The sequence below is a fragment of the Microcebus murinus genome, chromosome 21 (assembly GCF_040939455.1).
Source record: "Microcebus murinus isolate Inina chromosome 21, M.murinus_Inina_mat1.0, whole genome shotgun sequence".
NCBI lineage: Eukaryota > Metazoa > Chordata > Mammalia > Primates > Cheirogaleidae > Microcebus > Microcebus murinus.
In genome coordinates, this window is record NC_134124.1 from 21,786,069 (window position 1) to 21,810,929 (window position 24,861).

The window sequence follows — 24,861 nt, forward strand, 5'->3', positions numbered from 1 at the left end:
AGTTTTTACCTGAATTTCTATCAATTCAGATAACTCTTTTCTCTCGTGGTGATTATAAGCTGTTTAACTGCTACTTATGTAATAGGAATTTTATTGGAGTAGGAGGGATGTTGGAAAAAAAAAAAACAATAAAAAATGCAGGGAACATCACTGAGGCCTGGACACCTGTCAGATTTTAAAGTCCCCTAGCTGCCAGTTCCTTACCTCAACCTCAGATTTAGTCAACACTAAGGTCAAGAGAGTCTTGCTAATCTCCAGTAGCAAGAGAACTTTGGGATGAAGAAATGAATCAAGAAACCTATATTATTAGAAGCAAAAAGTGTGAAACAACCTTATGTATATCTATACAGTTGTCATTTTTCACTTAAGTGTTCTCTGAACAAGTGTTACAAGCTGCTGAAGTCCTCATCTTCTTGTGATGGAAGAATGAAAGCAAGAGGCAGTTTTGAAGCATAGAGAGACAAAGTTTATTACAGTGAAAGTTCACTCTTAGAGGGCGTTAAGAGCGGGTACATGTCCGGGCACACTGTGGCCCGGGAGTCTCTTTGGGTTTCTGATCAGCAAGCAATAGCGTGATCCAAAAGGGGTGGGCGTGGGCACATGTCCCCGAGGACAGTGGCACGGGTCTCTCTGCACCATCATCCCTGGTCTCTCATCTGGTCTCTCCTCCTTCCTGACATCTTCTCCTTTTTCCCTTGACCAATGGGGATGCTGTTTTCTTCCTGCTGTGGGTGGGGGTGGGGGTTCACCTTATGGTTAGGCCCGGATGTGAGGTGCGGTGGCGTCCAAAGCCCACAGTGGGGTGAGGGGCAAACCATAATATATAATGTGTCCTGTGTTGTTTCTGCCATGCTTTTTGTGACAGTTGTGGTTACCCTTATCTTTGTTATTGTTCCAGTACGTTCTCTTACTCAGCATCCCATTTCAGTTGCTTGCTTTCGTATTTTCTGTGCTCACGCCTCCCTTTTCTTATGCTCACATTCTGTAACACTTGTGGCCACCCTCATCTTGCAGTGTGTTTTCTTCCTGGGTGCCCCGCTTGTTTATACGGCCCGTTCCGTACTTCTCTGCTCAATCTCACTTTCCTACCTGCACTGACACAGAACTAAATTCACTGTGCAATTGAGCAGTGACGGCAAGTAAAACTGTGGATAATAAAATCAAAAACAGACGAGATATAGACAGACAGATATTTGGATATTTCAAAGCTGACCAAAAGAAGATAAACCCTGAATTGGAGCGTACAATATTTCTATTTTACACGAACTAGGTTTAAAACAAATGAAAAATTACAAATATAAAATATAGAAATTACAATCAGACATTCTTGCCTGATGTCTGAAAAAGTAAATTTAAAAAAATAAAAATACAATTAAAACAACAAAGGACAACTTGTCAACATGAAGCAGATTGTAAGTACAGAACATAAAGTTATAATAAAGTATCTCCCAAAGGTGACTCACCCACAAAACAATTATAGTAAAATATGTGCATATTTAAACAGATGTCCCACCATCACTACCACACATGAACAGCTTAAATAACCTTTTTTAAAAAAAAAATCCTTTCAATCAGTTATAGCCTGAATTATATCCCACCACCCACATTTATAGGATGAAGCTCTAACATCCACTGCGACTGTATTTGGAGGTAATTATGGTTAAATGAGTTAATAAGGGTGAGGTTCTCAGCACCACATGTACTCACCAGCAAATTGGTATTAACGGATCAACACCTAAGTGGACATATAGGAGTAACATTTATCAGGTGTTGGGAGGGTGGGAGAGGGGAGGAGAGGAGGGGTGTATACAACCACAATGAGTGAGATGTGCAACGTTTGGGGGATGGACACGCTTGAAGCTCTTACTCGAGGGGGGAGGGGGGCATGGGCAATATAAGTAACCTTAACACTTGTACCCCCATAATACACTAAAAAAAAAACAAAAAAAAAAACAAAAACACTGAAAAGAAAAAGAAAAAAAAAAACAAAAATAAGGGTGAGGTTCTAGTCCATTAGGATCTGTGCCCTTATAAGAAGAGGAGACACCAGGGCTCCCTCTGCCACTTTATGCACACACAGAGCAAAGGCCACGTGAGGACAGAGTGAGACAGTGCCATCTGCAGGGTGAGGAAAGAGGCCTTACCAGAAACCAACCCTGCTGGCACCTTGATCTTGGATTTCCAGCCCCTAGAACTGTAAGAAAACAAATGTCTGTTGTTTATGCTAATAATAATAATAGTAATAATAAAATCACATGTAACAACAACAAAAAAGGCTGGTAGGTAGATGGGAATACATGAAGAAATCTAGAGTTTCCTTCTTTTCTTAACAGAGATCATCCAATGTTGTCTAAAATTGAAATAAGTAGTTAAATTAAACCCTTGTCAAACTTTAAAAAAAAAAATTTCACTTCTCTCTTAGGAAAAAGAGTCATGCCGTAAGCAGAAGAAATTCAAGAATTTACAGGCCGGGCGAGGTGGCTCACGCCTGTAATCCCAGCACTTTGGGAGGCCAAGGCGGGCGGATCGCTGGAGGTCAGGAGTTTGAAACCACCCTGAGCAAGAGTGAGACCCCGTCTCTACTATAAATAGAAAGAAATTAATTGGCCATCTGATATATATATAGAAAAAATTAGCCGGGCATGGTGGCGCATGCCTGTAGTCCCAGCTACTGGGGAGGCTGAGGCAGTAGGATTGCTTGAGCCCAGGAGTTTGAGGTTGCTGTGAACAAGGCTGACCCCACAGCATTCACTCTAGCCTGGGCAATTAAGCGAGACTCTGTCTCAAAAAAAAAAAAGAAAGAATTTACAAAAGAGATTCACCACTGTGAGTGCATGAGTGACTTGGAATAACCTTTATCACCGCAGCCTCTCTGGCTGAGAAAAAGATATAGAGCATCTCGGAGCCTGCAACTGCCATTTCTGACTCATACTGCTCCCTTGCACTGGTTTTCCACTGAAAAGTGATCGAAACCCAAATCTTCTCAAGCTTGAGAATCCCACAGCCAGCTGTCCCTCCCCGTTCTCCTACTTCCCACCTGAGTCCCAGAAAAGGATGATAGAAAATCTTTAAAATGACTGTTCTCGAGCATTTCTACTTATCTCCAGAAGCATTCTGACTTTTTCAATCAAAATCTAATGACAAAATTGTGTTCACTTTAATTTTGTAAATCAACAAATCATCACCAGGAGTAGGCATGAGGACCATTTGGATGGAGGAAATGTTTTATATCTTGCCTGGGTGGTATTTACATAGGTGTATCAATTCAAAGTGTATGCTTAACAGGAATGCATTTTTTGTATGTAAATTATATCTGTTTAAAAAATCAATAAGCTTCCATAAATATATTCTCTTATGATATTTAATAAAAGGGAAACAATTTATGTTCATATAAATTGACTTGATGTTATCTGAGTCAGTGAGAGATTGAACTGCTTGGAATTTCTACCTTGGGAACTCTAAATCTATTAATAGAAGAAGTGATAGACAAAACATGATAAAACTTTACTTCTTTCGGTCTAAAAAGAAGATCAGGATCACCCCTCTTTTCAGAGCCTATGGGCTCTCTGTTGGCCGCTCTGGAAGAAAAACCCTAATACACTTATAAGAGCAAACTATGCATTCAATCTTATAGTATTGTTTTATTGTTTTTGTTTTTTGAGAGTTTCACTCTGTTGCCCTGACTAGAGTGCCATGGCGTCAGCCTAGCTCACAGCAACCTCAAACTCCTGGGCTCAAGCAATCCTTCTGTCTCAGCCTCCCAAGTAACTGGGACTAGCCGGGCACCACCATGCCCGGCTAATTTTTTTCTACATATTTTTAGTTGGCCAATTAATTTCTTTCTCATTTTAGTAGAGATGGGGGTCTCACTCTTGCTCAGGCTAGTTTCAAACTCATGACCTTGAGCAATCCTCCTGCCTTGGCCTCCCAGAGGGCTAGGATTACAGGCGTGAGCCACTGCGCCCGGCCAATCTTACAGTATTGTTTTTAATTCTCTAAGTTACCACTTGCCATCTCCTGGGCCCTTTGTAGTAACTCCCCCACCTTTTGTCTTTCTGTGCCATCTTCCCCAGTCCAAATACTTGATGTAGAGTGGATCCCACCCAGAAATCCAGGGTTCTATTCCTAGCTGATAGCTATACTATACTGCTGACCTTGACCCTGACCTTATGAACTTAACCCATCCAAGGTCTTCATTTCTTTCTGTGATGAAGAGGTTGGGCAGAAAAACATTGCTATAATGCTTAAATTTAATTTTTTCATTATAAAAGAAAATGGAGAAAATATAATTCAGACTATAACAGAAGCATGTAAAAAAAAAGTGAAAGTCTTTCTCTACTATTTGTCTCCATGGGATAACCATATTAATTTGGGTATATTCTTCCATATTTTTTAGGACAAAAAAATAATTATCATCAATTATATCTACTAATATAGAACTTTTTTTCTTTTGACTTAACAATATAGCACTCCATTCTTACAAGTAATGTAAGCTACATGAGAGCAAGGATTGTGACTGCTTTGTTCACTGCTATATATTTCTGGAGACTAGAACAGTGACTGGCACAAAGCAGGTACCAATAAATGTTCACTGAATGAATGAATGTGTTGCAGCAAGTGTACAGCTAGTGCCACAGCTCTTGACGGGGAAAGAACCAAGTGGCACACGAAGAGTCGGAGAACGGCCTTTATTCAGCCAGCAGGCACAGCACAGCACAGCAAACGTTACAGCTCCCATCTCCTCTTCTGATCTTCTGACCCCTCCTTCCTTGTTCTCCTCCTGCTTTTATACCCTTGGTAGGACTCAAAAAGTGTCCAATCAACTACAAGCTTTAACATCCAATCAGCAGCAAGCTTTAACATCCAATCAGCAACAGTGGGATCCAAAAGTACCCAATCAGGATGACACAGCCAGTGCAGCCAGACGGCAGGCCAGGACAGCAGGCGGGGGCACAGGGGCCGGCCCAGCAGCGTGCCCTCCAACCGGCCCTGCCCAGCACTGGCCCACCAGGATGTGGAGCGGCAGGGAGGTGGCGAACGGCAGTCCAGGTGCCTGACAGTTTTCCTCGTCAAATGGACATGAATCCTCCTTCCCATAAGATCAACTAGAAGTTCCATGGTGTCAGGGATGTGTCTATTTGGTCCCCTTCTATGGTTCCAGCTCCAAAATACCTGGCACATCATATGCAGTTCATAAGGATTGGCTGCATTGAAAAAAAGCTTAGTGATTAAACTACCTAATTCTTTTTAGCTGCGCCAGCGTATTGACATAACACAATGTAATCAACTATTCCCCTATTGATGTAAATGTCTCTTACAAATACCATTGCAATGATCGTCCTTATACACCTACTTTTCTTTAAAGATTTTTGTAGGATAAGAATTTCTTTTGGGGGGAATCATTGATCTGGTTCAAATGGGTTCTGAAGTCCCTTCCCACTAGAATTTTGTGACTTTAAAACACTTGTGATTAATTTTGCAGCCTGTATGAGAGCTGGTTCCCATAATTAATTTTGCAAAATTATCTCCCTTACACTTCTCTCTGTAGAAGGTCAGCGTCTTCCAAAACTCTAGATACAGCCCAAACACTATAATTCACATAACAAGACTGCCAAAAAGACTGCTAGAAACAAACAGGCTGCCTGTAGCCCTGGTGATCAACATCTTCTGCATGCAACATAGTAGCAGCTTAGTCATCTTCTGGGAAACAGCATTTCTCAGGCAGCCATAGGTCCATATTGTTGATTCATTCTTTACGTGCTAAGGAGGGCTCCGCAGGAAAAGGGAAACAGACAAAAGAGTAACAGAGTCACAAGGTCCCGAGCTGGGAGAAGATGTTGAGAAACAAAGGCCACTTTGGCCTGGGTATCAGCAGATATGGGAGCTTCAGGGAATTTACAAATTCTCCAAAGTGAAGTTACAAAGTCATATTCTGACTGAGCTTTCCAATGGAAAAGTCTTTCCAGAAAGCCACCTTTCTGCTTATTTAATTTTTTCACTCTAAAGACATTTAGTAAGATCTTATTATGTGTCAGAGTCACGTGAGGCTCTGGGGAGACAACAATAAGCAAGACAGAGGAGTCCTGCACCACCTTGGAATGTAAGTTTAGGGACTGCTGTGTTTCCATCGAGGGGTCTGACGTGGACAGGACAGCTTGCTGGAGGCCTCTGCCTTCTTTTCCCCAGGAAGCAGAATCTGTGTCCCAGTCACCGCTTCTCCTTCTGTGAAAAATACAGCTCCAGTTCGCTCCATGAATGGAGAAGTTGGTCAGAGGTATTTCCTTTTGAGTGCACCACAAGCAAAACTTGGTACCACACACCAAGCAAACGCACTTCCTTTTTCCCCTGGCCAGTCTTTCTGAGGCAAAGGACAGCGGTGCAGTGGTGCTTGCTGTGGGAGAGACAATGCTCAGACTCCACAAGCGAAGGGAATCCTCAAGATAATGTGGTCCTGATCCAGTAGTTTCTTAACCTTTTAATAATCACAGATCTCTTTGAAAAGCAGTGGCCCCCTTTAGACTTTCTGCACCAAAAAAGACATGCACCTATCTCAGCACACAATTTTCCCTAGGTCTTCAGGAACTTCATGGACACATCATGTGCCTGGATTTCCCGGAGCTCCAGAGACCCCATGTCCAGAATTCCTAATGTATATAAAAGCCTGTTTGAGCTCTAACACCCATGATTAACAATCTTTGGGGTGGGTAGCCCTGTTGGCTTAAATACAAAGGTAATGCCATGCCTGTTTGAGTTTGGTGCAGGTCATAGTTCAATCCCCATGTGAGCCAATTATCTTTAGAAATAGGAAGACTCTGTTTGGCCATCATGGACAGAACCTCTAAAACTGGCCAGCTGACACATCTCATAGTTTTCGAAAAAGATGATAATACCAAGCCCAAAAGTGAAGTGGTTGGATCCATGGTATTGAAAGGTGACAAACCCAGAGGGTGTCAGGATTGCTGCTCATGGCTGAATAGAGCAATAATACTCATTTGAATCCTCCAGTTCATATACGTTCTCCTCGATGGTGTAGATGTTTTCTTCCGAGCGCATCCCTGCTGCTATGGCATTTTCTAGCCCTGACGGGGGGAGGTTGGTAAAAGAGATGAGGCTGTGGAAATAAAATGTTGTGGATGAGTTACACGTTCTCTGGGTAACATTGGATTAAGAGAATAGGCTTTGCTGGAGGGACAGCAACCAAATGCAGTGCATGATACTTGGATCAGATGCTGAACAGAAGGCAAAGCCATAAAACTGCAATAAAAGAATATGGGAACAATTGAGGAAATTTGAATTAATCTTAATTTTCTTAGGTATAAGAATATTTTTATTATATATATATACTTACCAGTTGAGCATCCCAAATTCAAAAATCTGAAATCCAAGATGCTCCAATAAGTACTTCCTTTGAGTGTTATGTTGGTGCTCGAAAAATTTTGAATTTTGGAGCATTTTGGATTGTCAGATTAGAGATACTCAACCTGCACTGTTATTTCAATTCTTCTGTGGGCTTGAACAATATTAAAAGGAAAAAGAAATGAATATGTTATGAATCCAATCAGACTTGAGTTTGAATGTTGTCACTTACCAGCCATGTGACTTTGTGTTTTATGGGTTTTTTTTTTTCATTTAAGAAATATCTAGTGTGTCACACACTATTCTATGTACCCGGAGATATAGCAGTGAGCAAAACACAAAAATTCCATATAAGTTGCACATTAATGAATTTTGTGTCTTGGTCTTTACCTGTGAAAGGAAAATGATGGAAGCTGTACCTCAAAGGACCACTGGGAGGCGTACTTATTCATTCAATCATTAACACTGGCGAAGTGCCTAGTATGTCTCAGGCACTGTGCTGGCGACACAGTAGGTACTATGGTAGGCAAGTTCTTTTTATTTTTATTTATTTATTTATTTTTTGAGACAAAGCGTTACTCTGTTGCCTGGCTAGAGTGCCGTGGTATCAGCCTAGCTCACAGCAACCTCCAACTCCTGGGCTTAAGTGATCCTCCCACCTCAGCCTTCTGAGTAGCTGCGACTACAGGCATGCACCACTATGCCCTGCTAATGTTTTCCTACTTTTAGTAGAGACGGTCTTTCTCTCTTGCTCAGGGTAGTCTTGAACTCCTGACCTCAAGCAATCCTCCCACCTTGGCCTCCCAGAGTGCTAGGATTACAGGCATGAGCCACCACACCTGGCCATAGGCAAGTTCTTAATTGTCTTAATTTCTCATGGAGTTTACAATATATAAGTAAATTGATAATTTATAAGAGAAGAACATGAAGCACATAATTTCACAAATAATGAATGAATACCTGTACATGTTAGCTATGAATATTATCATATTTCTCAGTTTCAGCTCTAGTAAAGACTACTGGCATAGGTAATCTAAAAGCACTGATAGGCCGGGCGCGGTGGCTCAAGCCTGTAATCCTAGCACTCTGGGAGGCCGAGGCGGGCGGATTGCTCAAGGTCAGGAGTTCAAAACCAGCCTGAGCAAGAGCAAGACCCCGTCTCTACTATAAATAGAAAGAAATTAATTGGCCAACTAATATATATATATAATTAGCCGGGCGTGGTGGCGCATGCCTGTAGTCCCAGCTACTCGGGAGGCTGAGGCAGAAGGATTGCTTGAGCCCAGGAGTTTGAGGTTGCTGTGAGCGAGGCTGACGCCACGGCACTCACTCTAGCCTGGGCAACAAAGCGAGACTCTGTCTCAAAAAAAAAAAAAAAAAAAAAAAAAAAAAAAAAAAAAAAAAATAAAAGCACTGATAATTATATATTTTATTGGACCTTATGTGACTTTTTTAGTAAAAATTATTTGTCTTCATAATACACTGTATTTTACTTACTTTAAAATTATTAGGGCCGGGCGCTGTGGCTCACGCCTGTAATCCTAGCTCTTGGGAGGCCGAGGCGGGCGGATTGCTCAAGGTCAGGAGTTCAAAACCAGCCTGAGCAAGAGCGAGACCCCGTCTCTACTATAAATAGAAAGAAATTAATTGGCCAACTGATATATATATAAAAAATTAGCCGGGCATGGTGGCACATGCCTGTAGTCCCAGCTACTTGGGAGGCTGAGGCAGAAGGATCACTCGAGCCCAGGAGTTTGAGGTTGCTGTGAGCTAGGCTGGCGCCACGGCACTCACTCTAGCCTGGGCAACAAAGCGAGACTCTGTCTCAAAAAAAAAAAAAAAAAAAATTATTAGTAGTTTAGAGAGCATTCAATGGATAGTCATTTTTTCCTGAAAATATATTGCATTCTATTTATGTACCAAATGTCTCTACAACTCCAAAATCTAGTAAAAGTTATATAAGCTCTGCCTATTTGGAATGGGTGTGTGTGTGTATAGTCAGAAATGTAGATTAAGACAGGGATATCCAGTAGAACTGTGGTTCTCAGACCTGATTACCATTAGAATCACCTGGAGAGCATTTATTTATTTGTTTATTATAATATCTCCATGATATTCAAACTGGAGAGGTTTTAGAGCAATACTTAGAGTATACTTAGGCCTCGCCCCCAGATATTCTGATTCATTGCTCTGGGGTTGGCCCTTGCATCAGTAGGCTTAAGTGCCCAGGTGATTCTAATAGGAAATCAAAGTGGCAAATGCCTGGGCTGGGCTATAAAAACCCTGAGAATAGATACTGGCTTCCTTTCTTTTCATTTTCATTCAACAATTTTTGTCCTTTTTTTTTTTTAATTTTATTTTTTTAGAGACATCAGGTCTCACTATGTTGCCCAGGATCTTAAAATCCTGGCATCAAGTGATCCTCCCACCTTGACCTCCCAAAATGCTGGGATTACAGGCGTGAGCCACTGCACCCAGCGATTCTGGGTTTTTGTTCACTTCGGTGACCCCAAAGTCCAGGCCAGACCCTGGATATAGAAGGCACGCAATCAGTTGAAGGGTTGAAGTTTCAGTTCATCGGAAAAATCCATTAATTGAGAGATAAATAAGCATTTCTTATTAATAAGGAGGTAAGTTTTATACCTTTAGAACTAAGGAAGCTAGAGGTACCAGGAAGTAAACACAGCAGCATGTTAAATTTTCACTTCATAATTAGGCCTAGGGCAAAAAGGAAGTATACGATGGCCGGGGGAGGTGGCTCATACTTGTAATCCTAGAACTCTGGTAGTCTGAAGTGAGAGGACTGCTTGAGCTCAGGAGTTCCAGACCAGCCTGGGCAAAAGCAAAACCCTGTCTCTAGTGAACATAGAAAAATGAGTGGGGCTTCATGGCAAGCACCTGTAGTCTCAGCTACTTGGGAGGATGGCTTGAGCCCCGAAGTTGGAGGTTGCTGTGAGCTAGCCTGATGCCATGGCACTCTATTCAAGACAACAGAATGAGACTCTGTCTCAAAAACAAACAAACAACAACAAAAAAGGAAGTATAAGCTTTTATCCCAAAGCTCCAGGGAATAACTTTTCAGAGCACAGATCAAGCCATATTAGAGACCTCCAAGATCCCCACCTTTCCCCTACCCTATTCCATTATTCTTACCTTGAATTCTGTAACTTTTCTTTTCTATGAGAATACCCTAGAAAAAAGCAGAAAAAACAACAATAAAAATGCTTTTATAAAATAAATGAGATAAAATAATAAAATAGGCTCACCAAAGGTAAGAGTTGTTTAGGGAAATCTGGTGTATCCTTACATTGAATTAAATCAAAATCTCAGTGTGTGTCATAGTGTATTATACCTACTATGCTAGAAAGTAACAAAGATGCATTTTTCTTATTTAAAAAATATTATGGAGCATCTGCTATATGTCCAGCAGTTTGCTAAGCACTGGGAACATAAAGGTGAACTGTGAGCCCTAACTTCATGAAGCTTGCATTCTAGTGGAGACAAAACAAACAAAAAGACAGAAAGACAGGAAAGAAGAAAGCAATCAAGCAAGAAAGAAAAGGAAGACAGGAAAAAAACACAGCAAATATGAAAATAAAATAGTTTCAAATTGTGATGAATTATTAAGAAAACACAACACACTGAAACAGATAATAAAGAAGGTGGTCGGGGAAGAACTCTCAGAGATGACCTTTAAGCTCATTCTGAAAGAAGAGAATGATGCAGCCAAGTAAAAAGCCAGGGGGAACATTCCAGGTACAGAGAGCTCCTAGGAAAAATCTTGGCAAGTGCCTGAAACTAAAAACATGGCTAGATTAGGAAAGTGACTCAAGCTAAGGTCTGAAAGGTAGGTTGGGGCTAGTTCCTCTAGAACCTTTTCAGCCATAATCAGGAGTTTGGATTTTATTCTAAGAACTCTAGGAAATCATTGAAGGACAGAGACATAATCTGATTTGGGTTGTAATATCACACTGGCTATTATGTGGAAAATGGATTAGAAGGAGGAAGAAAGAAATGAGATAAGTAGAGATGATGGTGCCTTGGAGTAAGGTGGTGGCCAAAAGAGTTACAGAATAATGAAGGATTTTATATATATTTTGGAGAAAAGGTGCAGGAATTGAAGTTGGATTGCTTATTAGGAGTGAGGACAGACTGGATTCAAGGATGACTTCTCCATTTCTGGTTTAAGCAACCAGATGGATGATGGAGAAAACCAGAAGGGTGAGGCTGAGTTCTGGGAAGGTGAAATGCAGAATCTAGAGCTCCACTTTGCACAGGTTAAATGTGTGAGACATCAAAGTGGAGCCATGAACTGGACAGTTAGACTAACAGTACCAACACTTTAAGATTTGGAGAGAGAAATTAAAGATGACATTTAAGTCACAAGAATAGATGTTATTACCTAGAAGGTTTATTAGAGAGAGGAAAAGGGCCCAGTTCTGTGGAATCTCAACATCTAAAGAACAGGCAGAGGAAGAACTGAAAAGGAATGGCTAATCAGGTAGGAGAATGGTGTTTTGGAAGCCAAGAGAAGGGAGCTTTCTAGAATGAGTGGAGGTCAACTTGGAAGAATACTGATTAAAGATTGACTGCAATGAGGATGAGGGTATCTATTACATGTAGCAAAATGGAGGTCACTGGTGAGCTTGACTACAACCATTTCCATGGCTCTTCAGGATAGAAGCTGGATAATGGTGGGTGGAAGAATACAGAAGGGTGAGAAGTAGGGACAATTCTTTTGAGAAGCATGGCTGTGAAGGAGAGTGGAGAAACGGGAGTAGTCAAAGAGGAATGCATAGACTAGAACATACATGCTAATGAAAATAGTAGTGTAAGTGGAAAAGAAGAGACAGATGATTCGGAAGAAAGGAATAAACAGAGGGATGAAGTCTTGGCAAAGGCAAAGAAGACAGAACAGTTGATATTGCATCAGTTAACAGAGGGACAGAGGAGTTTTGAGTGGCAGTGAGGTGGTCACCTCAGAGAGGGCACTAGAAACATGTAGGATTTTGGGACATTATTGAGGGCTAGTTTGTGTCTATGAGGTTTAACTTAAAAATCTGTCACCATGATTGTAAGATTTTCTCCAGCAACTTCCAGGGAAAAGATTGCAAACTGATCAGGACTCTTCATCTGTTCTTCTTCTAAGTAGCCATGTTTTTTGGAGTAATATACATTATATGTGTGTGTTCAAAGCATTAGATTTCTCCCATGCCCCATTATCCTTTACACAAGCTAGAATGGCCCCTAATATACAGGCCTTGGAAAAACTCAAGAAAGTAGGAGTGTTATCATTGCTTCTTAACTGCCCAAGGCTTCATATTCATGTGATCAACTCACAAATTCTACTACTATCTCTGGGCAAACCCAGGTAAGTATGGGTGGGGTGGTTTCTTTCTCTGGAAACCATTTAACAATAAGTGGCAGAAAACATAATGGTGGAGAGTACAACAGCCCAAATTTCAACTCCTGTATCTATCGATTAACAGTGTGTATTTGGGCAAGTTACTTAACCTTTCACTATGCTGATTCTCCACTGGAATCACATTAGTAATTAATACCCATCTCATAGAGTAGTTACATGGGCTTAATGCACGTAAAGCACTTGGCAGCTTCAGGCCACAGTTAGGATAACCAACTCATCCCTGTTTTCCTTAGACATTTCCAGTTTTAGCACTGCAAGCCCCATATTTTAGGAACCCCCTTCAGTCCTGGGCCAATCTGGATAGCTGGTCACCTCACACCTAGACCCTGGTTGTGAATTAGTAAGAAAGGCTGCTATAATGTGTTATGCTCTGGGGTGTAAGCCTGGGCCTCTGCCCTCAAAGAAGAGAAAACATATCCAATTATAAAAGTGTGTGAGGCTTTTGGGGTAATGGAAGTATTTGAATTTTTCCCCTTTTTCCCTAAAAACGAGTGTTGGGTCTTGATTGTGGCAATGGCTCCCACTGTAATTATCCATCAAAATTCATCACGTTGAACACACTTTATATATGTAGTTTATCATATATAAATTACACTTTATAACATTTTTTAAAAATAAAGATAACTAACTTAAAAGAAAACTATGTGTGCTAAGTGTCATGATGGAGGAGAACCTTCTGTAACCTGGTCATGACCCAGTGGTAAAGGGATCTTCTACGCCTCTCTAAAGAGCTATACTTGAGAAACAAAAGACAGAAAAAGGCATAGAGGGAAGTAGCTTTTTGTGGTTGCATTTCCTAATAAACCTAGACATATTATGATTTAAAAGATTCGTTTTCTTAACTAAAGATAAGGGAACAGATACTGGAATCAGCCTGCCTGCATTTGAATTCCATTTACTAATTCAGTTTTGTTCTGTTTTTTAAGTCCAATTCACATAGAGGACAACCTACTGATTCTGAAACCCTGGGAAAATGACTTTACTCTGAGCTTTACTTTCCTTCACTGTAAAATGGGAATGATAATACTATGTATCTTATAAGATGATGATGATAAAATGTATGGAAAACATTCAGCATAGTGCCTGCCTGATGCAGGGTAAGCACTGAATAAAAGTTAGCTATGATTGTTAGGATCTGGAAAGGTAAAAGGATATTTAGTCTAAGGACCGCTAGGTATAACTATAAACTTACATTTCTATACTGGTTCCTACAGTAACAGTTCCTTATCTGAGGGAGAGAAGCAATGTTAAATAACTTACATTTGAAAATTAAAGCACCAAAGATAAGAGTGAGAGCCAGCCCAGCAGAGATCCCTGCTCCAATGTAGACAGCTATTCTGCTGGACACTCCAGGGTCTTGTAATTCATTAGCCAATGTGGATATTTGCTGTGGAAACACAAACAGAATTTAAGCAGCCAAGGGCTGAATCAGTTGTGTACTTACTCTCACGATTAGCAAATCAGACCATCCCTTTTACAACATCTCGGGATTACAGGGTCCTTGAAACCACCCTTGATCTATCCCCTTCTAGACAAGCCTCAAACCACTCCAAGAAACAGATTAGCTTAATCTTTGGAGTTAGCAAGAAAACAAATGTGTCCTTCTGTACTGTGGGTGGAAAAGGAGCCCTTAATAAATGGATCCTTAGCCCCCAAAACAAAAATGGGCTTTAGAGTGGAGTCCTATTGGTTCAAGATCCCCTGGAGCTCCCGAGGCAATTTTAGAACAATCTACTTTTGGTGTTTTATGTTCACAAAAAGACAGTGATTCAAAAGCCAGCAGGACTTTGCAGCCAGACAGTCCTGGGATCAAACCCCAGCTCTGTCACTAAGAGCTGAGTGACCTTTAGAGTTATTGGGAAAATTAAGTGACAAAAAATATAAAATGAGTAGCACAGGGCCTGGTATATAACAAATATTTAGTCAGTGGTAGCTATTATTGCTATTGCTATAATTAATTTGATTTTCTGATAACTTGAGAGTCACATTTAAAAATCCTCCTGTTTCTAAAATTTTAGTCCATGTCTTCCTTTTAAAAACAGTAATTATAGTTTTAAACAAAGAAGTCAAAGAAGTTAAATCTTCTATTTATTCAATGCACATTACTCCTGTAAGAGCAGGAGTCCTGTATGCAAATTATTGTTCATAAGGCACTGTGAGCAGTCCTTGACCACAGAGAGGGGAGGGATGGACACAAGACGCTGATCATCAGTTGTGAATACACAAGTAGGAGACCGAAGGAAATAATGTGGACTCCTGGAGATGTCTTCAAAGAATTTTTAAGTCACTGCTGCAAGTGCACTTTCTAGTGGTTTTTTTTTTTTTTTTTTTTTTTTTTTTGAGACAGAGTCTCACTTTGTTGCCCAGGCTAGAGTGAGTGCCGTGGCGTCAGCCTAGCTCACAGCAACCTCAAACTCCTGGGCTCAAGTGGTCCTCCTGCCTCAGCCTCCCAAGTAGCTGGGACTACAGGCATGTGCCACCATGCCCGGCTAATTTTTTGTATATATTAGTTGGCCAATTAATTTCTTTCTATTTATAGTAGAGACGGGGTCTCGCTCTTGCTCAGGCTGGTTTCGAACTCCTGACCTCGAGCAATCCGCCCGCCTCGGCCTCCCAGAGAGCTAGGATTACAGGCGTGAGCCACTGCGCCCGGCCTTTTAGTGGTTTTTTTTTAATCAGAGAAGCTTGGGGGGAGGGGCATTAAAATTGTGGTTAATTAAATTATTGCTTTATTTATAGCTAAATATATAAATTTTTGGCCTTGAATATTTCTGGTTGGTGTCTTATCATATATACATTTAAAAAATTTAAATAAGCCAATAATCTTTCCCATCAGGACTGCAATGGAAACAAGGAGAAATATGTTCTTGGGAGACAAAGGGTCTTTGAAAGTTCCCCAGGGCACACAGTTGTGCAATTGGAGCAGAGGGACCAAACGCTAGTGTTTCATCTTGTTGGTGTTCAAGCACCTACTATGTGCCAGGCACTTTACACACATAACCCCCTTCCTTCCTTCCAACAGGCCTATATGCAGTCAGAACTGTATCATCAACATGTTCCAGCCAAGGAATCTGAAGCTAAGGGAGGTTCAGGCCTTTTCCCCAAGGAAAGGATGGGCAGGAAGGAAATCTAAAGCCATACTTTTTTTTCCTCTGAGTTGAGTATGATATTAGCTCAACAAAAAAAAGTTACTTACTGTTTGATTTTTATCATGGAGGATCCCCAGTGTCTGTGTTTCTGCTAAAAAAAAAAAAAAAAAGAAAGGAAAAATAGCCAATAGAATAGTTAAGAATGTTTTCTTTTATCTAAGTTTAATAAAAAAAAATCTTAATAAAAAAATCTTAACGATGCTTATAATACTACTTGAAACTAATTCTACTCCATACTCTTCACAATCATTAATTGGGAGACCAACAAAATTTACCGAGTACTTTCAAACCAACTTTAGGATAACCATATTTTTTTCATCTAGATAATGAACCCTACTGTTTTAAATGGAGACTTCTGCCAGAACGACCTGTGTTAAATATATAGGTTGGGGGGTTTTTTTGTGTGCTTTTTTTTTTTTTTTTTTTTTTTTTTTTTTTGAGACAGGGTCTTGCACTGTCGTCCCAAGTAGAGTGCAGTGGTGTCATCATAGCTCACTCAACCTCAAACTCCTAGGCTCAAGCAATCCTCCTGAGTAGCTGGGACTACAGGCGCACGCCACAATGAAACACTAATTTTTCTATTTTTAACGGAGGCAAGATCTTGCTGTTGCTAGGTTGGTCTTGAACTCTCGACCTCAAGCGATCCTCCTGCCTCGGTATCTCAGAGTGCTAGGATTACAGGTGTGAGCCACCTTGTCTGGCCTCAGTCATTATATTCTAACTAGCTTTTGAAAGACAACAAAAATTCATTTTTTAGAGAATTTCACATTTATACATTAGAACTGCAGTCCCCACCCCCCAATACCAGTCCTCCGGCAGTGGCTCACGCCTGTAAAACCACTACCCTGAAGTAGGGACTGTTAGCCCCATTGCATAGATGAAGCAGCAGAGAATGAGGGAAGTCAAGTGACTTACCCAAGGTCACACAGCTTAGCAAATGAGAGAAATGGACTTCCAGTTTAGGTCTACATGGCTTTAAAAACACTGTTAACTATACTGCCTTCAACAACCTTCACCTCAGTATTGTCACTGCTATGAAGAGGGTCACATTGCTCAGCTGTCAGCTCACCATCTTTCCTCTCTGTTAATTTATTTATTCATCTGCTTATCTATTCAATGAATATGTGCTAACCCCCTACTCTATGCCAGGGATAGGGGACAGAGCCGGGAATGAGACAGGCACAGGCCCTGACCTCACAGACACTGCATTCTGAAAACAAAGAGGTTGTCAGCTATGGGAAAGCTAAGCATGCTTACTCATTTCTGGCTGAGTCAGAGGCTTTGAAACTCCTTAAATGTCACTGTCACCTTCTGGAAGCCTTAAAGTCTAAACCCTTTAATGTGTGTAAAGGGTTTGACTAAATGCGGGTTTAACAGACTATACTTTAAATATTATAAAAACATAGTCTCAGCCTAAAATTATTTAAGAAAAAAAATGAAGAAAGAGACTATGTTTCTCATACCTTTGCTCTTATTGCCTGAAAGAAATTTGAAGTATAAAAACCACATTGGGTGCTCGCTTCGGCAGCACATATACTAAAATTGGAACGATACAGAGAAGATTAGCATGGCCCCTGCGCAAGGATGACACGCAAATTCGTGAAGCGTTCCATTAAAAAAAAAAAAAAAAAAAAACCACATTGGTGGAACTGCTAAGTAAACATGAATCTTAACTGTGCACATTTTCAAATCCAGTTTCTGCTTCCCTATGATTAGTTTTCTTTATATAAATGGTAAGATTGACAGAGTGACTTCCTTTTTTTTTTCTCTCCTAACTTCATTTTGCTGTGAAAATTATCTGTAAAATCGAGCACTGTTGTGTTATCACAGCTTTTTCCCCACACAGATTTGGCCATCACCCAAGATAGGTGACAGAGTGGAGGAATGGCAGCGTTGATCCTGGAGAACCCGAGGTTTGGCTGGGTGGGCGCAGTGGTGAGGTGAGAGGGGATGGCCTTAAAACTATATAAATGGGCCCTGTGCGATGGCTCACACCTGTAATCCTAGCACACTGGGAGGCCAAGGTGGGAGGATCGCTTGAGCTCAGGAGTTTAAGACCAGCCTGAGCAAGAGCGAGACTCCGTCTCTACTAAAAATAGAAAGAAATTAGCTGGACAACTAAAAATATATAGAAAAATATTAGCCAGGCGTGGTGACACACGCCTGTAGTCCCAGCTACTCAGGAGGCTACGGCAGAAGGAGAAGCCCAGGAGTTTGAGGTTGCTGTGAGCTAGGCTGATGCCACGGCCATCAGCCGTGGTGAGATTCTGTCTCAATAAAACAAAACAAAACAAAACAAAAATACTGTATAAATGTAGTAGTTACCATCTATTCAGCACTTATAAGTAGCATGTCCCAGACATGGTGTTTAGAGCTATACACATATAGTCTCATTTAGTCCTCACCACAGTAGGTAGGTACTGTTATTTTTCCTGTTTTTTAGATAAAGAAACTGGGGCTCAGAGAGCTACTTTTCCCAAGATCACACAGCTGTTAGTTGGGAAAGCTGGGATGTAAACCAGGACTACTCCAGAGTTGAGGACTCTTCCAAGACCCAGTCAGCCCTTCCTCCTTCAGGTCAGAGAGATCACATTTGTTCTGTGTTCAAAGTGGGTTTAGGAGATGTCACACCCTTGGATCTCTTACTTTTAAAGGTTCCCCTCCATTTTATATCAAATATATTAAATGCACGTACATCTCACATTAAACAAAAGGTATAGATTACATAACAGTTGACTTGCCAATGGCTGATGGACATGTTGCATGTTAATATTATAGATAAGCCATTAAATAGTCATTAATTTTAATTTTTCATTTTATTTTCCTGTTTTGGAGCCACTGCTTTATTTTTGTTTGTTCAAATATTTTTCTTAGTCAGGTTCTTGAAAAGCTCAGAGATTTGAGGTATTTGCATCCCCTGATGCAAAATGTGGCCACATTTTTGTTGCCCTAGAAGGAAGGAATGAACAAGTAAAAGCTAAAGGGTAGGAGACACATGCCCATGGTACAGATGAGCATAAGGAAATGCACCACCTCCTCTCACCTCCTGAAGGAGTGGTCGCCCTACACAGAGAATGTCCACTTGGTGGTGATGCAAAGAGCCTGGAAGCACAGGATGGGAAAGGGAGACCACAGGACCCCTGCAGTCCCTTTTGGGTCTGTGGTTGTAGGATTCTTTAAAATATAACAATGGCGTACCACAATGTGAGTAATCATCTGTTCCCACCACATTTAATTTCCTCACTAACTAATTGCCTAAAAGATGTTGGGTACCAATCACTAAAAAACCAGCAAAGATTAAACCCTGGGAGAGCTAACATGAATAACTATAATAACTATCATGTGAGTGCTTTCTCTGGGCCAGATACTGTGCTGAGCATTTTACATACATTAGCATGTTTCATCTTTACAACAGCCTCATGATGAGGGCACTGGAATTATCCCCATTGTAGAGAAGAGAAAACTGAGCTTGACTTTACTTAGTTCACAGAGCTAGTAAGAAGAGCTGAAATGAGAACCCATTCTCCCTGTCACTGAAGTACTTAACCACAAGCTCATTCATTTTTTTTTTTTTTTAAATAATAGAGACAGGTTTCGCTCTTGCCCAGGCTGATCTCGAACTCCTGAGCTCAAATGATCCACCCGCCTCGGCCTCCCAGTGTTAGGATTACAGGCATGAGCCACCGCGCCCAGCCACTCCACTCCTCTTAAACTGTCTCTCCTCTTCTAACCATATTCAAAATCCTCTGAACTCAGAAACCGGCTAAAGGCTTCCTCCTACACTTCGTGTGTAATTACCTGAGTCACATCCCCCGCTGGTGGTTGGCATCCTTGGAAAGGCCACAGTGACGTGTCTCTGCAGAGTCGTAGCAGGGGTGACCTTGGCTACTGTCAGAAACCAACATAAGGATGAGACTTCTCTGAGAGCAGAGAGCTTGTTTCAGGGAATCAAAGGGGCAGCAGAAAACATGTGAAAGACAGCAAGTGAAGGGAAATACACCCTCAGCTTCCAAACCTGCCTGGACATCTTTGTTGAGAGTATATTACACACTTCAAATGTTTGACAGAGATGAGATGCCATCATCATCGTCACATTCCAATTGTTAATAATAGAACTAACAGTCACACAAATGGCCACACTATAGGCTGAGTTCACAGAGCTGGTGAACTAGCTCAGAGTAGCCCTTATCCAAAAAGCTTACACTCAGAAGGGTTTTGGATTTCATATGTTTTTAGATTTTGAAATACTTGCATTATATTTATGCTCCAGTAAGCATAATGCTCCAATGAGCATTTCCTTTGAGTGTCATGTTGGTGTTCAAAAAGTTTCAGATTTTGGAGCATTTTGGTTTTGGGATATGGGATGCCCAACCTATGAATGCTTTGCATAAAATATTATCTTATAAAATCCTTTCTGCTACTACTTCAGTGGATTAAAAAGAAAATCCTTCCAGTGGCCCACATGATAGGAATGATTATCATATTTTACAGAGGAGGACGACACAGAGTTTAAATAACTTGCCCAAGATTATATAGCTAGTAAGAGGTAGAGTTGGATTTGAACTTGACCCCGTCTGGCCACAAAGTACATGCTCTATAAATCTTAAAACATGCAAGCCAATTTACCTCCTAGCATCTATGCAAAATCTGGGGGTTCACAATCCTGGCTGCACCTAGAGTAGAATAAGCTGGGGCAGACTTTGTAAAAGGCTAATTCTTAGTTAGATTCTACCTCCAGAGATACTGAATTCTCTAGTTTGTGGGTGGGGCCCAAGCATCTGTAGTTGCTAAAAACCCTCCAGGTGATTCTAATGAGCAGTCAGGGTCTCCAACCACTGACCCAGGCCTTTCTTCCCATTCTATAGAACCAGCATGAGTTTTAAAACAGAGGGTATTAAACACCACTGGGCATCACTGATGGGGCCAGTTAAACTTTAGGTCTTGGGGTCCTACCTCCAGGACTATAATTAGGGAGATTAGAGGTGGGAACAATCATTGTATTGACTATGATCCTCCGATGAATCTCATGCAGAAAGAAGGCATGCAAAGGTCCACTCACCTGGTTTGATGACCAACTTCAGGTCGAATTTTTTGTCATTCATTAGGCCTGGGACCTGGATCCGGCAGCAATAGGTCCCGCTGTCTACTAGAGTCACATTCTCTATGGTCAGGGACACATCTCCTTTGCGGAAATCCCCCTTTAGCCAGTATCTGCTGGATGCCTGATGGGTCATGTCCCTTTCATCAGTGTTGAGGACCGAAGTGCCACATCCAAGTGCAGGACAGGCTCCCTTGCCCCAGCATACAGGTATGAGGTGCCCTGGGGTGGTGGGAGTGTAGAAGCAGGGCAGATTGGCATTCTGACCCACTTCCACTATGTATTCAGCTTCCAAAGACCCTGTACAGAGAGGGAGGGAAATCCAAGACCCAGGCAATGAGTGAGGGTAGTCTATCTCAGGAAAACTGCAAGCAAGCCTTATAGAATAAAGATGAAACCCCTAAAAATAAAATACACAGTTTAAGAAAGAGGAAACCACTGTTGCTGTCCTGTTTGGTGGATGATTCACTATGACAATGCTTCTCAGACTTGAGAAGCATTAAAGTCACTGAGAAACCATTTTAAAACAGATTACTGGCTAGGTGCAGTGGCTCACACTTGTAATCACAGTACTTTGGAAGGATGAGGCAGGAGGACCACTTGAGCCTAGGAGTTTGAGACCAGCCTGGGCAATATAGTGAGATCCCAGTCTCTGAAAAAAATTAGAAAAAATAGCCAGGTGTGGTGGCGCATGCCTGTAGTCCCAGCTACTCAGAAGGCTGAAGCAGGAGGATCGCTTAAGCCCAGGAGTTGGAGGCTGGAGTGGGCTACAATTGCTTTATTGCTAGAGTTCCTGACTCAGCTGGTCTTGGGTAGAGCCTCAGAACTTATATTTCTTTTTTTTTTACTCCAAAATTCATATATTTAAAGAGAACTTGTATTTCTAACAAGTTCCTAGGTGTTAATGACACAGCTAGTCCTGGAACCTCACTTTCAGAACCACTGCCCTAGCAGAGAATTGTAGACCAGTTCTATGAACATGAGAATTCAGGGCTGATGGAAATAAACAATCAGAAAATGGGTTATGACCGGGCATGGTGGCTCATGCCTGTAATCCTAGCACTCTGGGAGGCTGAGGCAGGCGGATCGCTCAAGGTCAGGAGTTCGAAACCAGCCTGAGTAAGAGTGAGGCCCCATCTCTACTAAAAATAGAAAGAAATTAATTGGCCAACTAAAAATATATAGAAAAAATTAGCCAGGCATGGTGGCACATGCCTGTAGTCCCAGCTACTTGGGAGGCTGAGGCAGAAGGATTGCTTGAGCCCAGAACTCTGAGGTTGCTGTGAGCTAGGCTGATGACACAACACTCTAGCCTGGGCGACAGAGTGAGACTCTGTCTCAAAAAGAAAGAAAGAAAGAAAATGGGGTTGTTGTCATCCAGGAAAACAGCCTACCCATCTAGGCTAGTTGTCTTCATCAATGAAGGGTGGTTATTCTAACATAAATCTCTTTTTTTCAAAGCACCAGGTACACAATGAATAAAAAACACTTGGCCAAATAAGAAGCTTGAAGTATATCTGAAACTAATCACAGGTTGTTTTGAGGTTTAAAGTTAATTCCTTAGAAAAAAAAAAAACAAACCCTACACATATATACACATACTTGTATATATAATATAAAACAATCAAACAGTAAAAAAGGTGTATGAAAAATATGACTTCCTCTTCCAACGCTACCATTTCCCAACTCCTTCTCCTAGAGCCTATACATTAAGAAGTTTTAACATATTCCTGCTCCCCTACAATGCATGCACACAAATAGAAGCCTAATGTATGCATTATTTTGCACCTTGCCTGTTTCAATAACATTGTAACTTGGAGACGTTCTCTACCAGTATGTTTAGTTAGCCTCACTGTTTGCATCATGGATACATCACATTGATTCACCCACTCCCTCACTGCTGGACATTTAGGTTGCTTTCAAACTTTTGCTATTACAAATAACATTATGATGACCACCCTCATACCCCTGTCTTGCACTCCGTACACCATTATTCAATTGTAAATGTTCATGCCCAGACTTACCTGCAGGTAGAAGCAGTAGCAGCAGCAGGACACAGTCAAAGAATAGATGTGACAACATGGGTTCTGCAGAAGAAAAGTCAAAGGACAGCTCTGTGAGGCACAGTTTTCACTCTCCAATTGAACTGGGTACTTCCTCCCACTGTCTCCTCCACGATGATCACATAAGCCAGTAGCCACCCTCACTGAACACCGGCCCAGCACAGAGGGGTGTCTGACCACCAGTGATTCCTATATTAACACTGCCGGCTCTACAGTAACATTAAAGGAAACCCCAGCTCTCTGTCATGCCGCATGACACACATCCCGTAAGCGTTCTGATGTTTATCCTGTTATATCATCAAAGAGGAAGCAATACTGCAGAAGAAGAAGAGTATTAGTCATGGCAAGTAGAGACAGCCCTCTAATATCTTAGATGAAATAGGCCTGCAAAGGACTGTGTGCAAGCCCAGCTAGTTAATAGGGAACACAAAGTATAGACATATCATTTGTTCATTCATTCATTCATTCAAGTCAGTCCATCAGGCAGGTCTGTGACTAATGTTTATGAAGCCCCTACTTTGTGCCAGGCACTGAACCAGGAGCTGGAGAACACAAAGATGAATGACATGTTTCTTATCTTCACATTTATTGTCCATTTCCACTCCAGTCATGAGCCTAATGCTCACCCTTACTCTAACACAGATTAGTATGTGTCATATAATCTTGCCAGGCCTCAGTCCCTTGTTTATAAAATTTATTAAATGAGGGGCCAGGCGCGGTGGCTCACACCTGTAATCCTAGCACTCTGGGAGGCCGAGGCAGGCGGACTGCTCAAGGTCAGGAGTTCGAAACCAGCCCGAGCAAGAGCAAGATCCTGTCTCTACTATAAATAGAAAGAAATTAACTGACCAACTAATACATACAGAAAAATTTAGCCACGCATAGTGGCACCTGCCTGTAGTCCCAGCTACTCAGGAGGCTGAGGCAGAAGGATCGCTTGAGTCCAGGAGTTTGAGGTTGCTGTGAGCTAGGCTGACGCCACAGCACTCACTCTAGCCTGGGCAACAAAGCGAGACTCTGTCTCAAAAAAAAAAAAAAAAAAATTATTAAATGAGGGAATTGCTTGATAATGTATGCACAGCTCCTGTAATATTCTGACTTTGACCTTCAAACTTTCAAACTCTGCAATTTAGGAAATACATGTTCCTTCCTACAATCTCTTTTTTTTCTACTCTAAGTGGAGTTGAGGGGCCCTCAATATTCTGTTTCATCTCATGCACACAAGGAGTCCCCTTTCATCCCTTTTTTCCCATACAAGAAGTTTTGGGTGTGAATTGTCAGAAAGTGCTGAGTTCCGACCACAACATCCATTACTAAGAAAATATCTCAGACTCCAGGTAGTCTTAACACTGGGAGAGTGTTTTTACAACAGGGAAATGATCTCAGACTGAGCGGTTTCTGAAAACCCAGTGGCCTTCCTCTACGTCTTGCCTTCCTGAGTTTTCTTGTCACTCACCTCTATGCCACTAAATGTATTTAATATAAATACCCAACTTGTTCAGTGTGTATACTTCCATAGCATCACAGCATGGCAGTTACTCAAGAGATCATAATCAATTTCCTCATTTTTATAGACAAAGAATCTGACTCCAGAAGATTGATTTGCCCAAAGACACATGATTGGTGATTTAGAATGAGAACACAAATCCCTTAAGTGCTAGATTTTTCCTACTATCAACTATGTTTCATTAATTTGATGTTTGTCCTTAGTATGTCTGCCCACATAACTGCCAACAACCAGCAAATGCCCATATTCAAGTGTAAGGCAGA

At 41.3% G+C, this 24,861-nt stretch overlaps 1 protein-coding gene and 1 non-coding gene across 3 annotated transcripts; one reads left to right on the forward strand and one right to left on the reverse strand.

Moving 5' to 3' along the window:
- Positions 1 to 456: 456 nt before the first annotated feature.
- On the reverse strand, positions 457 to 23,491 carry HAVCR2 (hepatitis A virus cellular receptor 2). 2 transcript variants are annotated; one of them, XM_075996250.1, is made up of 8 exons: positions 23,053 to 23,491; positions 20,990 to 21,328; positions 19,729 to 19,818; positions 15,978 to 16,021; positions 14,042 to 14,168; positions 10,510 to 10,546; positions 2,145 to 2,194; positions 457 to 725 (listed from the first exon to the last, which is right to left on the reverse strand). In XM_075996250.1, exons 1-8 carry the CDS (start codon positions 23,108 to 23,110, stop codon positions 490 to 492), a joined length of 981 nt encoding a protein of 326 aa, XP_075852365.1. In that variant the 5' UTR covers positions 23,111 to 23,491; the 3' UTR covers positions 457 to 489. The 2 variants fall into 2 exon arrangements, with proteins under 2 accessions (XP_075852365.1, XP_012637043.2); XM_012781589.2 differs by lacking the exons at positions 457 to 725; positions 2,145 to 2,194 and adding an exon at positions 5,972 to 7,111.
- Positions 17,443 to 17,549, forward strand: LOC142863407 (U6 spliceosomal RNA). Its single transcript, XR_012914175.1, has one exon. It is a non-coding gene; the product is annotated as a U6 spliceosomal RNA (small nuclear RNA).
- Positions 23,492 to 24,861: the final 1,370 nt, after the last annotated feature.

What these genes read in the sequence shown, in the direction of transcription:
- HAVCR2 (XM_075996250.1), bottom strand. Translation starts at nt 23,110, where the DNA reads ATGTTGTCACATCTATTCTTTGACTGTGTCCTGCTGCTGCTACTGCTT. An exon ending in GAAGTTGGTCATCAAACCAG is followed by an intron (nt 19,819 to 20,989) that starts GTGAGTGGACCT and finishes GGTTTCTGACAG; the next exon opens with TAGCCAAGGTCACCCCTGCT. An exon ending in GCCAGCAGGGTTGGTTTCTG is followed by an intron (nt 726 to 2,144) that starts GTAAGGCCTCTT and finishes CCCCACCCACAG; the next exon opens with CAGGAAGAAAACAGCATCCC.